At 46.1% G+C, this 19,295-nt stretch overlaps 1 protein-coding gene across 4 annotated transcripts in view; it reads left to right on the top strand.

Annotated features, from left to right (window-relative positions):
* The window catches only part of STAU1 (staufen double-stranded RNA binding protein 1), a 71,870-nt gene that overhangs the window by 43,013 nt on the left and 9,562 nt on the right, over positions 1-19,295 (top strand). For all 4 annotated transcript variants that reach the window (XM_056547975.1, XM_056547977.1, XM_056547974.1 and 1 more), the window contains 7 exons: positions 3,221-3,386; positions 3,914-4,009; positions 4,250-4,462; positions 4,580-4,723; positions 11,729-11,872; positions 12,001-12,076; positions 16,137-16,459. In XM_056547975.1, the coding sequence (XP_056403950.1) occupies positions 3,221-3,386; positions 3,914-4,009; positions 4,250-4,462; positions 4,580-4,723; positions 11,729-11,872; positions 12,001-12,076; positions 16,137-16,459 (1,162 nt within the window). The remainder of the gene's footprint in view (positions 1-3,220; positions 3,387-3,913; positions 4,010-4,249; positions 4,463-4,579; positions 4,724-11,728; positions 11,873-12,000; positions 12,077-16,136; positions 16,460-19,295) is intronic.

A 19,295-nucleotide genomic window follows, 5' to 3' on the forward strand; every position in this document is an offset into this window, starting at 1 on the left:
ATTATATTTTTTACGCTTTTTTTTAGGGGGGGGGGGGTAAAATGGGAAAAACTGACATTACTTTTTTATTGGAAGGGGATTTTTCTCATATTTTTCCTTTTTTTTTTTTTATAATTTTTTTACATTTTTTTTACACTTTAATAGTCCCCATAGGGACTATTTATAGCAATAATTGGGATTGCTAATACTGTTCAGTGCTATGTATAGGACATAGCACTGATCAGTATTATCGATGATTTTCTGCTCTGGTCTGCCTGATCTCAGACCAGAGCAGAAGACCCCGGGAGACAGCCGGAGTCAGGTGAGGGGACCTCTGGCTGCTATGCTGGATGATCAAATCCCCGCGGCAGCGCTGCGGGCGATCCGATCATCCATTCAAAGTACCACACTGCCGTAGATGCCGTGATCTGTATTGATCACGGCACACCGCAACAGCTGGAGGCACCCTGTTTGGCAATCACTGGCGTAGAATACCCCTATGTCCACCCCTATGCAATCCCTAATTTAGTCCTCAAATGCGCATGGTGCTCTCTCACTTCAGATCCCTGTCGTATTTCAAAGAAACAGTTTAGGGCCACATATGGGGTATTTCCGTACTCGTGAGCAATTCTGTTACAAATATTGGGGGTCTTTTTCTCCTTTTACCCCTTATGAAAAGGAAAAGTTGGGGTCTACAACATGTTGGTGTTGCCATACTTTTTATTTTCATAACAAACAGGCCCCCATAATTTGTAACGCAATTTCTCCTAAGTGAGGAAACATGTGGAAAAATGCTCTGCGGACGCACAACAAGGCTCAGGAGTTAGAACGCTCTATGTACATTTGAAGCTTAAATTTGTGATTTGCACAGTGGTGGCTGATTTTTAAAGCGGTTCTGACATAAAAGCAAAAAAAATACAAACGTGACCCCATTTTGGAAACTACACCCATCACTTCTAATTTCTTCTGAGTAAGAACATACCCCATATGTGGATGTAAAGTGCTCTGCGGGCAAACTACAATGCTCAGAAGACAAGGAGCGCTATTGGGCTTTTGGAGAGAAACTTTGTCTGGCATTGAAGGCCACATGTGCTTACACATAGTGACAGAACAATGGACCCCCTTCACATGTGACCCCATTTTGAAAACTACACCCCTCACGTATTGTAATAAGGGGTACAGTAAGCATTTACGCCCCACAGGTAAAAAAAAAAATTTGTAAATTTCAAGTTTTTCATCAAATTTTGGAATTTTTCACCAAGAAATTATGCAGGTATCGACAAAATTTTACCACTAACATCCAGTAGAATATGTCATGAAAAAAAAAATCTTGGAATCAGAATGAAAGGTAAAAGCATCTTAGAGTTATTAATGCTTAAAGCGTACCCTCAGATCCAACAAAAAAAAAACATTTAAATATATCACTCAGTACCTAATCCTGACAATGTACACCTAATTAAGCAGCTTTGTTTTTTTATTACACTTTTAATTTAGCTCACTAGTCTGAATTCCTCTCAAAGGGAGGGGGCGTGGCCGCTGCCTCACTATGCAGGTCTCAGTCCCTTCTCTCAGTATGCTGTCCACATCTGTTCACATCTCCCCTACCATTAGGTAAACTACAACTCCCAGCTTGTCCTCACTGACAGTAGCTGGACACAAGCTGACATTGGGAGGATTTTTCCTCAAGCTGTGCCCTCACAGCTGTCAATCAAGGAAGTGGGTCCATGACGTAGATGACGACGCATGGACACAGCAAGACTAGTATGTGTCCAAGCAGGCAGGGGGGGCAGTTGTCTGACTGGCTTTTTTAGTATGAAACACTGAAAATGTTCTAATGAAAGTAATTTCAAAACCTATTGGTTTTGCATGCTTTACAACATATCAAAAGCTTTTGTATCTGACAGTGCCCATTTAAAGTGACAGTGGTCAGATGTGCAAAAACGCCTGGGTCCTTAAGGTGAAAATGGGCTGAGTCCTTAAGGGGTTAAATGGGTGGCTTTTTTTTCTGGTGCCAGAAAGTTACAGATTTGTAAATTACTTCTATTAAAAAATCTTAATCCTTCCAGTACTTATTAGCTGCTGAATACTACAGGGGAAATTATTTTCTTTTTGGAACACGGTGTGCTCTGCTGACATCACAAGCACAGTGCTCTCTGCTGACATCTCTGTCCATTTTAGGAACCTGTCCAGAGCAGCATATGTTTTCTATGGGGATTTTCTCCTACTCTGCACAGTTCTTAAAATGGACAGAGATGTCAGAAGAGAGCACTGTGTTCCAAAAAGAAAATAATTTCCTCTGGACTGGAAGGATTAAGATATTTTAATAGAAGTAATTTACAAATCTTTTTACCTTTCTTGCACCAGTTGATTTAAAAAAAAAAAAAAAAAAAAGTTTTCAACCGGAGTACCCCTTTAATGCTTTGGGGAATGATCCCCATGGAGTATTAACATTTAGTATACACTTTCTGCTTGATTTGCAAAAATAACACAGGGTATATATGATGTTAGTGTTGTAACACAGCAGTGTGTGTTGGACACGCCCCCTTCTCTAAATGGGGAGGGGTAACGAGCCCCCCCTATCAGACACCCAGCTATGATTAGAATATCACAGGGGTAGAGGTGTGTCATTTGATTCTTAAGGTTGGCGAATGGGAGGGATTGTTGCTACCGCTACCAATTCTGTTAAGGTGCTAACATCAGATGGAATTAATATTAATTGACTAAATATTGGTGAAACCTCTTTGAAGAAGGTTTATGTAATTTAAGCATGATTTCTTTACTAGGGATAGCCAGGAGAGGAATAGATTGCTGAGGGACAGTGGTTGCATTGTTAGGATAACTGCCCAAGTTATGTACAACCAAAAGGGGAAATTTCATTGAAGGGTGGAAATTTGGTGCCACTGCTCCATCTATATCCTTCTGTCCTTTTTGGAATTACTCTTTAATCCACTACATTACAAGCTTAGTGGTTCAAAATATCAATACTCCCTATACTGCTCACCAGTGGGGAATAAATGTGATTATATATAATGGAGTGTGAACTAAACTCATGAGGTATTATTTTAACCAATTTGTTAAAAGTTGAATTTTCTTTGTATATAATGTGCCCCCTTGTAGAAGTGTTTTTCTGAACTAGTGGGGTCTTTCGAGCCTAGTCCAAGTCTTCATCCAATAAACCTGGTGGCTTAAATTATTTATTGGATGTGTACTGTTACTGATCACACTGTCTTGTGTCCTTAAGGTACTTCTACCCATTCCCAGTGACGCCCATCCTTTACCAGGTTGAGTTGTCTATAGGGGGACAGCAATTCCATGGTAAAGGCCGGACACGCCAAGCGGCTAAACATGATGCAGCTGCAAAAGCTCTGAAGAGCCTCCAACATGAGCCCCTCCCCAGCAAACCCGAGGTAATGTGTGGGGGGACTGCATGTGGGGGGTCTGTACAGGATCCTGCTCCATGTCATGGGGGTTCACAGTGGATATTCTGCCTGGAGTTTCAGGCTTTTATTGTATTGATATGTGCCAAAAACATATATAACCATTTGTTAAATTGTAGCTTCTCTTTGCTGGTGCCTCCTTGTATGAAGGATGGATGAGTGTTGAGGGCTGGTGCCCCCTCTTGTATGCGATAAATGTGTGTTTATGGCCTTTGCCCCCTTATATAGGGGATGGCTTATGTGTTCAGGTCCATTACCCCGTAAATGACTGACTGAGTGTGTTTTTAGGGCCTGTCCTCCTTCATATTAGGTAAGGGGGTGTAAAGATTTTGGCCCAGATCTATCAAACTATGTGAGAGTAAAACGGGAGTGATTTTCCCACAGCAACCAATCACAGCTCAGCTGATTGGTTGCTGTGGAAAAATCACTCTAGTTTTTCTCTCACAAAGTTTGATAAATCTGGTCCTTTGTGTTTATATTTTGTTCCTTTTTATTAGATAAATGGAAAATCTGATGAAGAAAATCTGAATAAATCTGAGATTAGCCAAGTGTTTGAAATTGCACTTAAGAGGAACCTACCTGTGAATTTTGAGGTAAGGGGAATGAGAGGAAATCTGCTGCAGTGAAGGCTTGTCCAACCCAGTTAGTGCTCCTCTATCACTGGAACCATGGGGGAGTGACAATACACATCAGAACATGAGGAGGTGATGGGACACATCTGCCAGGCAGGCTTCTTAAGTCTTGTCTGGCCATGATATCAAGTTACTCTGTAGTTTGTCTTCCCTTGTGTTTGCTGGCACAGTCGCTGATGAAGCATTGCCACCTCTCTGCAGGTAGCCAAGGAGTCTGGTCCTCCGCACATGAAGAGCTTCATCACTAAAGTGTCAGTCGGTGAGTTTTTGGGAGAAGGAGAAGGGAAGAGTAAAAAGGTGTCCAAGAAAAACGCTGCTATCGCCGTCCTGGAGGAACTGAGGAAGCTGCCGCCACTGCCGACTGTGGAGAAGATGAAACCTCGCATCAAGAAGAAAACCAGGTCAATTGTAAAGGTGAGCCATGGCACAGATATCTATGTCACTTGTGGCAGATATCCCCCTGTATTACTGTGTGGCTACAGTGGTTGATTCCTCCTCCACTGAGGCTTTTCTGTTCTGTTGCCTTTACAGCTGCCCACCAGCCCAGAGTATGGTCAGGGCATGAACCCCATCAGCAGACTGGCTCAGATACAGCAAGCCAAGAAGGACAAGGAGCCAGAATATAGCTTGGTGACAGAGCGAGGCCTCCCCCGGCGCCGGGAGTTTGTCATGCAGGTGTGTCTATGCAGGCATACTCGACTTTTATATCTTTTCTGACTCACCTAACTTCCTCTACTTTTTCTTCTGACTCTCTCCTCTCATCCTCATCTTCTCTCTCTTTATCTTCATGACAGCACACTAGGAATTGTACCTTTTGGTCCTAGAAGGGACAAGGGGAAAAACACACAAGATTTAATACCCCTCTCCATCCAACCATCACCAGTGTCTTTTTTTCTTGTCCCTACTAGGGACTGCCATGAGAGGAAAGTAGAATCTCTTAGGGATCCCTAGGAAAAAAACTATTTACCAGCAGTGGGAGCAAACGTCTTAGGCTTCCTCCTTTTAATGGTCTCTTCTGTGGGCAACAGACCTTCCGTCCTCCTAAGGCCATGTTCACATGGTGTAAATTGTGCGGAATGTCCACAGAAAACGTGTGGACGTTCCGCACACTCGAATAATCCGGCGGGCTCAAGGACCTATTGGAAATGCGACGTGTTATAGACGGCAATGCATTTCTTAGTGAAATCTGCAAAAGAAAATAGATAAGTCTGTTCTTTTTTCAGACGCTGCAATCTGGATTTTCCACCATGTGAACAGTGCAGCAGAGTCCCTTTGAAGTCAATGGGACTCTGCAGCAACCAAATGTCCATGCGGAATATTCGTGCTGAATTCCGCATGGACATTCAGCCGTGTGAACATACACTTAGTGTGTGTCTGGTGTCTCCCACTAGGGAGGTAACTGAGGTCAATCTTGGATATTCCACTACAGGTCCAGAGTCCTAGTGCTGGGCTTGGGGATGAAATGGTCTTGGGCTATTATCACGTGTGCAGCCTCTGGAAGGTAGATTCTTTTGTGACACACTCAGCGAATAGTATGATGGTAGGGATTTCTAAGCACCAGCTTGTGAACGTCAACTGGTGAGTATATGTAAGGATGGGGTTTGGAGATAGCAGGTCTTAGTTTCTTGAAGTACCATGCCCGAATCTGAACCCTCTGTCTGACATATTTAACCCCTTAACGACCAAGGACGTATATTTACATCCGTGGCCAGCTCCCGATATGTGAAGCTTCGAATCTGCGTGGTCCTGGTTGCCATCAGCAACCAGGACCCGTGGCTGATACCCGCAGTATTTACCCTTTAAATGCCGCGATCAAAGTTGATTGCGGCGTCTAAAACGGAAGAATACACTGCCGGTTAGCTCATTGAAGCTGTTAGCGACCGCCACGGTGAAATCGCGGCATCCCGAACAGCTGAGAGGACAGCGGCAAGTGTCTTACCTTCTTCCCGGCTGTCTCATCGGCATTTGATTGCTCCAAGCCTGAAATCCAGGCTTGAACAATCAAGTGCAGAAAACACTGATCAATGTATTCCTATGGCAATGCATTGAACAGTGTCTGCAATCAGTGTATGCAGTAATATAGCCACTAAAGGGGGCTATAACACTGCATAAAAAATTTTACCGATAAAAACTTAAGATCATGACGCAAAAAATGAGCCCTCACACATCCCCATATGCGGAATAATAAATAAGTTATAGGTGTTAGAAGATGACATTTTTAAACGTATAAATTTTCTTGCATGTTGTTATGATTTTTCCAGAAGTGCGACAAAATCAAACCTAATCAAACCTACAGAATAATGTCATTTTTACCGAAAAATGCACTGCGTAGAAACGGAAGCCCCTAAAAGTTACAAAATGGCATTTTTTCTTCAATTTTGTCACACAATGATTTTTTTTCTGTTTCACCGTAAATTTTTGGCTAAAATGACTGTCACTGCAAAGTAGAATTGGTGGTGCAAAAAATAAGCCTTTAATATGGATTTTTAGGTGGAAAATTGAAAGGGTTATGATTTTTAAAAGGTGAGGAGGAAAAAAACTAAGCTCTGGATAAAATACTATGTACTAAAGTTCTGACGAGAAGAAGTTTCTTTCTGAACCCCAATCATTCGAGGAGAGTCCTTTTGTTCCCAAAGCAACCAAAAATCTTATAGAGGGAATTAGAAGACAGGCAGATGGAACTACCACAAAGGGGGGGGGGGGGGGGCGGGGAACAACTGGAATATCTTCAAGTCCACCCAGAAAAAGCACTGATGTTCTCCCAGTGGGAGAGGGGTGGAGAGACTTTCAGTGCACCTTCCACAATTGCAGAGTAGGACTTCCCACCCCTGGGTTCTCCAGAGGATTCAGAAGGGGGTTCAAAATAGAATTTACCTCCAAGGAAATTTGTGGTAGCATGTTAGTCATCATCATTCTGCAAGGTGCACTGGGAGTTTAGGAGTATTGAAACTCCTAAAAATGAAGGCTATAATTCCAGCGAGAAGAGTGGGTCACTATTGATCCCTTTTTTTTTTTTTCTAGTGGGGAAATCGAATGGCAGTTTTAGAACGATCATCAACTGAAGCCTCTTAAATCAACAATATCACTCATTAGAAAGAATACACTAATATCTACAATACACGTTCAGGATGTATACTGCCATGTCCCAGTGCATCCAAATCTTTATGAATTAGACTCCACAGTTTTCAATTTCTTCGTTGCCTCATTGGGGGACACAGATTATGGGTATTATGCTACTGCCACTAGGAGGCTGACACTAAGCAAAAAAAGAAAAGTCTGCTCTTCCCAGCAGGATATAACCACCCACAGGCACTGAGCTAATCAGTTTTAGCTTAGTGTCAGTAGGAGGCAGATACAGGCCTGGAGCTCTCTCCAGACCTGGTCTTATTTATTTTTTTCTTTTCCTAGTTTCAGTCTAAAGTTTAGTTACTTTGTTGTTTTTTCTAGCATGGGGTGACAGGAGCATGGCGCTGTCTGATCCGCCACCTGCGAGCTATGGGCATGGTGCATTGCAGGATGGGCCGTTAACCCCTCCTCGCCAACAAACAACGCCTGGCAGTGTACCCTGGGTCCGGGTCCCCCATTTGCCCCTGGGTTAGTATTCTCCCTGTGGGTAAGTATGCTCTCAGGACCCCCCCCTTCTCCTGTGGTTGAGCTCCCTTTCGCTGGGTGGGGGGCGCCTTGTTCTTTGGGGAGAGACTCAGACAGGGACCTGGCTCTTTAGGGGTTGATGTGTCTCTCACTCACCCTCCTCTGTGCTGGTAGCACAGGGTCACTGGTGGGGGACCTGCTCTGGCCAATACAGCCGTTTCTTCTCCCTCCTTTCGGGTGGAGTTGTTTGCAGTGTCTCTGGACTTGACCCTACCCCAGCACTGGCAGAGTCCCAACTCTGGCCCATCCAGGGTTTACGCTCTCCACCCACAGGGAGAAGCAGCTCAGTGAATAGAGCACTGGTCTCGTAATCCAGGTGTTGTGAGTTGAATCCTCACTGAGGCTGAATTGAATATTAGACATTCTGAAACAAGAAAGAATTTTTACCAGAGGCGGCGCTTTACTGGGCTAAGTAGGACTTCCGCTCTGACTACTTTATTCGTCTCATCTTTTTCTATGGACAGGTGGTATTAATGGTCAAGCTACGTACTGCTGTTACCTCCTCTGGGATGCCTAGTGTTGCTCAGACTGTCTTGACGTCCCCATAGTGTTGGGGTGGAGTTTCTTAGGTTTCTGCTATTTCACGGGCGGTCCTTGCATTTCTCCTCCTTTTCTAGTGCTGTCAGTCTTCTGTACTTCCTCCTAAGCCATCTCGTTTAACCCTTCCGCTACTGGCTTGGGTGTAGCTTAGTGGGTTTCTTTTATCGAGATTCCGTCTTCGCGCTCCCCCTTCTTCTGAGTGGTTGTATGGCCCTTGTTCGGCGCCTGCTCTTGCCTTTGCAGCCGTTGCCCTCAGACCTCCAGTGTCGGAGGGTCTCTTTTCATCACTCATGCCCTCAATCTTCGACTTCTCTTGGCGAGGTTCTGCTAGATATGGCTTTGTTGTGCCTGTTGCTATTCTAGCTTTCGCGAGGGCACTTGTTGCTCTTGCCAGGGCAGTTAATGTTTTCTCTTCCTCTGGGTAAGGTTCTGTTGGTTCTGGTCAGGTCCATACCCTGGCTTTTCCGGCCCCTCGCGTTGTTCTCTATCTTCCTGTGTGGTTATGTCTTGTTTGGCAGCTATCCTGGTGGTCCTTCTGCTTCCTTTTGGATGTGAGGTCTCTGTTCTCTGCTCTTACTCTCCAGCGATCTTCTGCTCAGTGTGTCGCTAGGCCTTCCTCTTCAGGCCTCTGTTCAGGTCACCTGAGGCTCCCAGGGGCTCCTCGACAGCCTCAGCTGGGGTAGGTCTCTTCTCCTTTTTAGGAGTGTGTCATTGTCCTGTGCGTGCCCTCCAGTCTGCCATTGGCGCCCTTCCGCGTCCTGGTCATGTGTTCTCTTCCTCGCCTTGTTGCTTCGGTTGGGTTGACATCTTGCTGGGTCCACTCGGTCTTCCTCTCAGTGGCTGTCGTTCTGGATGTTCCTTTCTCGGTCATCCAATTGTCACCGCTTAATCGATCTTGTCTATATCCTAGTCTTTTGTGTCTACGAGTGCTGTGGCATGGTTGCCTCGGGTGGTGGTGCATTTTTCTCCTGGCCGTGATTCTCCCCTATGTTGGGTCACTCTTCCCCAGCGGCCACGGACTCGTTCTGGTCCCTCTCCCTCGGTCTTTTTACTTTTCAGGCTCTCCTTGCCTTGGCCTCTTGGCCAGGTGGCCTTTCCATACCTTGTGCTCTGGAGTGGTTGTGCCTGGAGCTTCCACCGTCCTGGGAGTTCGTCCCCGGCCTTGGCAGGGTTCCGGGCCTGCTCTTCGCCGCTGTTTATCCGCAGCAGGTCTTTGCTCGCTGCTCCGTGTCCTGCCCCAGTCTGGGTGCTCAGCTGGAGTGTTTGCTCTGGCTTTAGGTTCTCTGCCTCTCCTGGTTGGAATTCCATTGTCCCTCCTTTTCTTCCTAGACATGGGTTCCTTTGTTTCTCTGGGCATCGTCTCCAGTGTTCTGGTGCTCTGCTCCTTCCCTCCGGTCTATTTGCGTTCCTCCTTCTCCTTTCCTGAGTGGGAGGGGCCTGGATGGGAGGGACTCGGGGTTAGGGGTTTGGTTGCCAATTTGGCGCTTTCGTGCGTCTCCACATGCATGTTATTTCCCACTTTTGTGGCTGTGTGGAGTACTCTTGAGTTAACCTCCACCAGGTTTTGAGCTGAGTGGCCTAGGATTGAGGATTTGAGTTTAAACCTCTCGGTTCAGGTGGTCGGCGGGTGCATCTTGCCCTAGCATTTTTTCTGGCCGTTTTCGTCAGGCGCTCGGGACTGTACATGAGTTTTGTTTCTCCTTTGTCCCATTCTAGCGGCTCTGGTATCTGCCTTCAGAGTCTTGCCTTCTTGCTGAGCGTGCGCAGCTGTTTTTCTATTCTCTCTCCTCATCCTCTGTCCTACGGTTGCGTTGGCCTTCTGGCAGTTCTCTCCCTTCATGTCTCCCTGGCATGTTTCTCTTCTGGAAGTGGCGTTTTCTCGCCATGTGGGTATTTCTTTGCTGAATCTCTGCATTAGAGCTTCTCTTATCTCTCTTCCGTGTTTAGGCCAGCCCTCTGTGGTTCTTTTCATCAGGGGTGTTTTTTGCTCTCCTGCCAGGATAGGTTTTGCTTAGCAGGCCTTCGGGGGCGACCATTTGTTGTCTATTTGGGCGGCTGTCAGACCCCAAACTCTGCTCAGTTCCTTCCTTGTGGGTCCTGCCTCGCCCCTCATGTTTTGCGGGGGCTGCCAAGTGGTTGGGACATTTTCTCCTTTTGTGTTGTGGCTTCTCCTACTGCTTGGTGACACAACTGATTAGCTCAGTTCCTGTGGGCGGCGTATATCCTGCTGGGAGGAGCTGACTTCTTTTTTTTTTTTTTTTTGCCTACTGTCAGCCTCCTAGTGTCAGCAGCATAATAACCATGGTCTCTGTGTCCCCAGAATGAAGGCTACGAGAAGGAGATTTTACGGTGAGTACAAAAAAATCTCCTTTTTCAGCCCTGCCTTTCTGGATATAATCTTCTCCTCGCATTTTTAGAGGTCATGGCAGAAGTAATTGTGGCTCTGCACGCAGAATTTTCTTATAGTTCATATTCAGACTATCTTCTTCTTATAGCCGATTTCCTCTCCATGCTGCCAAAGAACGTGTCTGACCAGTTTTGTTTAATCCTTGGGATAGAAAGTGTATACAGATAAATCCAGTGTTATGCCAGAATATCAGTGTTCCTGTGGATACTGCTGAATTCATTGGACTCAAAGTTCAAACATTTCCAAAAGATGAAAGCATCTCCATTGGCAAAGGCAATATCAGTACTAGGGTTAAGGCGTACCAGCAGTTCAACTTGCAACAAAAATGTTCATCTTGGCAGTGGTTTATCTTCTCCCTCTCAACCACAAACCTAAAACGTCCAAGCGGACTTGCTGAGCAGGAATTGCATAGACCCATTAGAATGAAACCTGGGACATAACCAGGTGGGAAATTCCTCTGATGGACCATTTTAGGAGGAACAGTAAGGTGAATTTTTTTTTTTTTTTCTTCTTCTTTCCCTAATCTTAAATCCAAGGGAGTAGACACCTCCACCATACCTGGGGAATGGCCAACACATTCTTCCCACACCACTTATCCCATGAGTAATCCATAAGATTATAATGGAAAAGAAAACCTTAATCCTTGATATGTCTATATTGGCCAAAAAGAGGATGGTTTAGCTTATTTAAAAAAAACTGGCAATAGCAGATCAAGTATCTCCTGAGCCATGGTCCCATATTAACTTTATCATATGGTATGTCTCCTATGGTGCTGTCATAAAGATGAAGGGAGAAATATGGGAATAGACTTACTAGTAAGAGTTTCTAGAAAACCTCCATGACCGCACCCAGAGTATTACAATCTATATAAACACAACTAGTGGTGATCAGTTATTATATACTGGTGGTAGTCTGTTGGGGAGGGGCTTTTAATCTTTTGTGTGTTTTTTGGTATTTTTCTGTTTCTTCTTGGACCAATGGCATAACTCCTTTAGGAGGATTTGTAGAAACTGTATTACCGGTAAGTGTGATCCTATATTTCTTAAACTTCTCAACTCACATCCTCTTTCTGCTCCTTGCAGGTGAAAATCGGGAACCTGACCGCTGAGGGAATGGGTGCGAATAAAAAAGTGGCAAAACGAAATGCGGCTGAAAATATGTTGGAACTTCTGGGTTTCAAAATCCCTCCTGCCCCCCCCAAACCAGCTCTGAAGACTGATGAAAAAGTAAGTGCCCCCACCATTATTTAACCTGCCATTTAAAATGTGCTTGTGGCTGCAAGGAGCTGATCTGGAGTTTACAGTCCCCATAGCTTCTCGCTCACCCTCATAGTTGCTTTTGTTTTTCTTGTCAGACACCTGTGAAAAAGCCAGGAGATGGGAGGAAGGTGACATTCTATGAGCCAGGCTCTGGGGAGGACACCACTATCAGTAAGTTGTGTACTGGTGATGCCCAGTGGCTCCTACAATCCACAGGGAGCCTGGAATTCACTTAGAACTTTATCATTTTTTTCTGCCTGTAAAGGTCTTCTGAAAGTTTCCTGACCACATCTGGCCATGTGGAGCTGGACGTGTACAATGAATGCCACTCTTTCGAGCCTCCAATGTAGTAGCACATTGGACCTGGTTTTTGGTTTTTAAACTTAAGCAGCATTGTATCTTGGCATAGCTTCGTTTTGAGCTTCTTTCATGGCCCCTTTTCTTTTGACTCTCTTGACATTCATGTGTTAAATGTATGCATAAGCTTTTCATTTTTACTAATGGCATAACAGGAGGCAAAATGTGAAGAGACGTTTTTAGGTACCGTATATACTCGAGTATAAGCCGACCCGAGTATAAGCTGAGACCCCTAATTTCAACCCAAAATCCCAGGAAAAGTTATTGACTCGAGTATAAGCCTAGGGTGGGAAATACCTCATCCCCCCCTGTCATCATCCAGACCCGTCATTAACATCCTCATCATCATCCCCTTGTCATCATCCCACACATCCCCCCTTCATCATCCTCTTATCATCCCACACATCCCCCCTTCATCATCCTCTTATCATCCCACACATCCCCCCTTCATCATCCCCTTATCATCCCACACATCCCCCCTTCATCATCCCCTTGTCATCATCCCACACATCCCCCCTTCATCATCCCCTTGTCATCATCCCACACATCCCCCCTTCATCATCCCCTTATCATCCCGCACATCCCCCCTTCATCATCCCCTTATCATCCCACACATCCCCCCTTCATCATCCCGCACATCCCCCCTTCATCATCCCCTTATCATCCCGCACATCCCCCCTTCATCATCCCCTTATCATCCCACACATCCCCCCTTCATCATCCCCTTATCATCCCGCACATCCCCCCTTCATCATCCCCTTATCATCCCACACCCCCCCCTTCATCATCCCCTTGTCATCATCCCACACATCCCCCCTTCATCATCCCCTTATCATCCCACACATCCCCCCTTCATCATCCCCTTATCATCCCGCACATCCCCCCTTCATCATCCCCTTATCATCCCACACCCCCCCCTTCATCATCCCCACCCCCCTTCATCATCCCCACACCCCCCCTTCATCATCCTCTTCTCATCATTCGCCCTCAGTGGTCTTCAACCTGCGGACCTCCAGAGGTTTCAAAACTACAACTCCCAGCAAGCCCGGGCAGCCATCGGCTGTCTGGGCTTGCTGGGAGTTGTAGTTTTGAAACCTCCGGAGGTCCGCAGGTTGAAGACCACTGCGGCCTTCAACATCATCCAGCCCCCCTCTCACCCCCCTTTAGTTCTGAGTACTCACCTCCGCTCGGCGCTGGTCCGGTCCTGCAGGACTGTCCGGTGAGGAGGTGGTCCGGTGGGGAGGTGGTCCGGGCTGCTATCTTCACCGGGGGCGCCTCTTCTCCGCGCTTCCGGCCCGGAATAGAGGCGTTGCCTTGACAATGACGCAGAAGCACCTATGCGTCGTTGTCACGGCAACGTGACTATTCTGAGGCCGGGCCCGAAGCGCTTAGAAGAGGCCTCCCCGGTGAAGATAGCAGCCCGGAACCAGTATCCCACCGGACCACCTCCTCACCGGACAGTCCTGCAGGACCGGACCAGCGCCGAGCGGAGGTGAGTACTCAGAACTAAAGGGGGGGAGAGGGGGCTGGATGATGTTGAAGGCCGCAGTGGTCTTCAACCTGCGGACCTCCGGAGGTTTCAAAACTACAACTTCCAGCAAGCCCGGACAGCCGATGGCTGCCCGGGCTTGCTGGGAGTTGTAGTTTTGAAACCTCTGGAGGTCCGCAGGTTGAAGACCACTGCGGGTGGGGGAGTTCACTCGAGTATAAGCCGAGGGGGGTGTTTTCAGCACGAAAAATCGTGCTGAAAAACTCGGCCTATACTCGAGTATATACGGTACTTATACCAAATGCTTGCAATTCAGATCCTTTTGGCTGGCTACATCTGGTCTACTATTACAGCGCCTGCCTATTCCAAAACAACCTTGATCTAAGATTTTCATATCCTTCATTAGTGATATTATGTTAGTGGAAGGGTTCTCTACTATCTGGTAGATTTTCTAACTTGGTGTTTTTTATTCCTCTGACGATATTGCCTTTTGCTCCTTGGTGGCTCAAATTTTCAACAAAGAAATATTCCTTTTAAATGGCTTGCCTAACATTTTCTGACCAAGAAGTAAAACTTAAAAATTTCAGAGAACCCTTTGTAAAATTTGAGTTTTCATTTGTGTACCACCCCTAGATTAATGGGTAAACTGAAAGGACTAACCTATCTCTAGACTAGTTCCTCCATATCCATGCCAAAAGCCATCAGGAAAGGCCTTGGGACGGAATCGGCCACAACAGTTACGTTTCAGAATCTACTAGAATCCCATAATGATTGTCCTGTTCCGATCTGGTTCTTCTAAAACCCATCTTCTTCACACTCCACCCAGCTCTTAGCACTGTTCAGCATGATTGCTGAAACTGCCAGCACCCATTAGTGATGTCTTGCACAGCAGCCTTCAAACCCATTTCCTGTGCTGCTACTCTTTGCCTGGTTGTTGATAGGTAACTTCTAAGTGCTAGTGTGCTTTTTGTATCCTGTTTGTTGCAGGCCCCTGGCTTGTACACTAGGCTATGTTTGATCTTGACCCTTGGAGTGCTGAAACTAGTTCTACAGATTTTGACCTTTTTCTACAGATTTTGACTTTGCTTGTTACTGTACTCTGCTCACACACACACACCTCCCTGGTACCTTGGCTGACATCACTTTGTCAGCCTGTGCTTGTTGACCATACTTTGTCTCCACTCTCAAGCCTGCCTATCCAGGCTATTCAAAGGGATTGACTACTTAAGTCTGCATGTTTTGTAAGAGAGTTTAAAGCGTACCTGTCATATCTCCTCCTCACCTTCTGTCCATACAGAGGCATGGAGCATGTCCCTCTCCTCCTCACTGTGATGACTCCTCCCCCTCCCTCACTCTGCTCTGACTCAGAGGGCCTGGAGCAAGCACAGCAGCCCTGTCAATCACTCATGGTGTCCATGACATGTCGATGACCACTGGGACACTGCAGTACTGGTATGTGTCCCAGGAGGCAGGGGGGCCCCTAGTGGTCACTTTTTTGACTGGCTTTTTCAGTATGAAATACTGAAAATTTTCTGATGAAAGCAATTGCAAAACATACTTATTGTTTTTGCATGCTTTATAACATATCAAAAGTTATTGTATCTGACAGTGCCCATTTAAAGGTGAAGTCTGCATAATTCTTTAGACCCTGCATTGTCTATTTAGTGACTTAAGGTTAACAGGAACATCTCTTCTAAAGGTGCATTATGCTCTCCAATGTCCATCCACAGGTATCAAAGGGCCCAGGGCACGCCAAGAAAACTCATGCCAATATGCTACTTACACCAGCCTGAACTCTTCATCCCTGACAGGAAGGGGGCATCGACTTATGTAGCTTGAGCCAAATTCTGCCCCTCCCCATCCACATGGCAATCTTGCGCCAATGACCAGGCCTTGCTCCAGGTCACTTAGATCACTGGATTTTCCCATCTTATATGGCTTTACACTAAAACTCTTCCACAGAAAACAGATCACTGGATTTAATGTTGTACTTTGAGGTCGCAGGTCTAATATCCATAAACAAAACATCCAAACATGAAAGGGCAGGGGGCTTTAATTAAGAGGAAATTCATTGTACATTAGATAGCGGCTGGCCGTCCCCTTATATCCTCAGAGACCTGTATAACCTTTACATGCTGTTTTGTTATTTTTTCTGTTAAGAGAGGAGAATATTCTGTCCCCTTTCATACACATACATAAACCATGTGACTGTTCAATCATTCAGGATGAGCATTTTCCCTATAAAGTTTCTTTTAGCACTGATCATCCACTTCTGAAATCTAGCACATGCACACTTGGTACATGACTGACCCCTTTACATCATGGATAGTGTGTAGGTATGAGCCCCTTACAGATTTGGTAAGCACCTGTTTTTTTTTTTTGCAGATAATAAAGATGATGAGTTCCGGATGCCGTATCACAGTCATCAGCAGCTGCCAGCCGGGATCCTGCCCATGGTACCTGAAGTAGCGCAAGCTGTGGGAGCCAATCAGGGACTTCACACCAAAGAGTTTAACAGGGTGACCCCTAACCCAGCTATCGCCACCGTGACTGCCATGATTGCACGAGAGCTCCTGTACGCTGGTACCTCCCCCACCGCAGACACGATCTTGAAGAATAACAACAACACAGCTGCACATGTACTGCATGGCCCGTTGACCAGGCCCTCTGAGCAGCTGCAGTTCCTGTCTAGTGTACAAGGCATTCAGGTAACTACCCCAGAGATCCCTTCTGTCTTGACACAGAATATGTATAATGCTTTTGGAAAGTTTTCAGACCCTTTTACTTTTTACACATTTTGTTATGTTGCAACCTTGCGCTGAAATAAAAAAATAATAATAATTACCCATCATTCTGCACTGAATACCCTATGATGACAAAGGGAAAAAAGAATGTTAGAAATTTATTAGAGAGGAAAGAGGTATGACCAAATAACCCATTGAGCTGAACTATGGTGCAGATGGGAGAAACTTCTAGAAGATCAGCCATCAATGCATTATTCCACCAATCTGGGTTTTTTGGCAAAGTGGCCTTTTTGGCCTTAACTCCTTAAGGACCAATTCCATTTTGGCCTTAAGAACCAGGCCAATTTTATTTTAGCATTTTCGTTTTTTCCTCCTTGCCTAAAAATCATAACTCTTATATATTTTCATGGAGTAAAAAATACAAGACAGTCCGGCACTCTGGGGACGGGATGAGATGGATGGGGGAGGTGGGTATACACTGCGATTCGGACGTGTGGTGGTGCTCTGGTTAACACAGTAATGCAGTAATTTGTTAAAATAGTTTTTTTTTTTTTTTTTTTTTTAAGCGGTACAATTAGAGAAAAAAAAAAAGCATATAACATGGGTATCATTTTAATCGTATTGACCCACTGAATAAAGACATTACATTTTTACCGTAAAACCTTTCAAAATTTCTCCACAAATATTGTTTTGGCTGCGCCGTACATTTTATGGTAAAATGAGTAATGTCATTACAAAGTAAGATTGGTGATGCAAAAAACAAGCCCTCATATGGGTCTGTGGATGAAAATATATAAGAATCATAACCAAGCAGAGGCAAAGAAGGACCGGCAACTCACCAAATTCACGTCTTCCAACTTCTTTATTAGATGTAATACTCACATAAATTCATAGGAAGGGGACATATACAGGCGGGATACCAAGAGGCGACAAGCTCCGTTTCGTACTGAATAGTGCGAAACGGAGCTCGTCACCTCTTGGCCAGTGCATGGGGTTGCGCCTTGGGTCCAGGTCCCCCTATCTTCCCTGCTCGTCCTGCTAACTCAGCCTGACGTGATCCAGGTGGCTATAGCTGGCTGAAGACATCTTAGGAGGTGAGTATGGCTGTCTACAGGGTGAGAATATCCAACACCCTCTCCCCCCTTCCAGTGCTTGAGCAAGGATCTTTTATATATTCTGCTGTGGGGCTGTGCTTCCTCGCTGCAGGGTCCTGCAGGGGTTAACACATGGGGACAGGGGAGCCTTAGGGGATTAATGCATGTCCTCTGTGCTGCGTTCTCTCGGGGATGCTGGCACCTACCGCGGGTGAATTTCCTGCGCTGATCCTCTGTAGGGAGGCTGCATTTTATTTATCTCCCCTTCTCCCCTGGCAGTTTTCCTTGTTGGGCGGCACCTCCCCCTAGCACCTTCCCCCAGTGCCGGCTGCGGAGTAGCGCTGGCTGACGTTTTTACTTCGTTCTGGCCGTTACTCAACGCAGGAGCATGGGGATACTTTGGCCTGTGCGCTCGGGGGCGTGCTCCGCCCACTTCTTCCTTTGGCCGTGCACCACACACCAGGGGTCACTGACCTCTGGCTGGCTCCCCCCCCCCCCCCCACGAGCAATGCCAGAATGCCAGTACAAGCTTCTCACGGGCACTCTGCGCCCTCCAGTGGCAGTATACTGCATTGTAGTTTTTTTTTTTCTCTCTTGAGTTAGGCCCCCCTCTAGTGGCCTAATGTGGTTATTACAGCTACTTATTTATTTATTTATTTTTATTTATTTTTTTCTATGGCCCTTCCTGTTGCTTCTATCTGTTTTTGCAGTTTGGAGTTTTTCCCCCAGGTTTCCCACCCTTCTAGTATGCCTTTAGAGCATACTTGGCAATTTTCGGCCTGTTGACTAAGATCGTATAGTATCAGTTTACCATCCGATACGTCCCCAATCGAGAACATATATTGAATGGATTTTTCACAAGGGGGGGTGGGGGTGGTGATTTTGAGCTCTCTTCCGTCGCTCTAGGCGTCTGACCAATAAGGCAGTTTCTGCTGGTTCAGTTCATCCCACATATTGGCATGCTTAGCCGTTGGTCAGAGTATTGCAGCACAAGCCTTTTACGCTCCGTTCTGTTTAGCTTAATATCTGCTGGGCTATTTTTGGGGGATTGTATATGGGGTATGGGGGCCGCTTATTGTTCCAACACCCTGTACAGCTGATATGCCACTTTACATTGAGTCGGTTGACATACGCCACTGGCATACCTACTCTCGGCAGTGTTCTCACTCTGTGAGGGAGAGTATGTGACTCGCCGTGGTGGGTCGTTCCCAAGGGTCTCACTTGAAGGATAGCGGTAGAGGGCAACAGTCACTGACTGTATCCCCGGTGAGTATCATACCATGACATGTCGGTCATGTCCTCCGCTTTTCTTAATCGTCCAATGTGAGGTCTCCGTGGAAGTGTCTCTGCGTGGTCGTGGACTGGACCTGCTCTCTTTATGCAGTAGTCTCTCCTGTCGCTCATCTCACAACTGCCGCATCTGCGGCTGGATAATGGTACCCCACTTCTAGCGGGAGGTGTCCTCTATAGTGACCAGTTGTCTACTATGGACTCATACCAGTAAGACAGACAATGGTCTGCATGGTTTTCACCACCACCTCTCGCTCTTATCCAAGGGCTGATGTATCTGCGGCTGGAGTACCGGTACCTCACTGCTCGTGCACGATGTCCGGTGGGGTGATCTGGCTTGCCCTATGGATCCTATGCAGGGTGACGGGGATACATTCCATGGCTCCTAAGCCTCCTGCGGTCTCCCAGGGTGACAG

This window comes from Hyla sarda, chromosome 12 (assembly GCF_029499605.1).
Source record: "Hyla sarda isolate aHylSar1 chromosome 12, aHylSar1.hap1, whole genome shotgun sequence".
NCBI lineage: Eukaryota > Metazoa > Chordata > Amphibia > Anura > Hylidae > Hyla > Hyla sarda.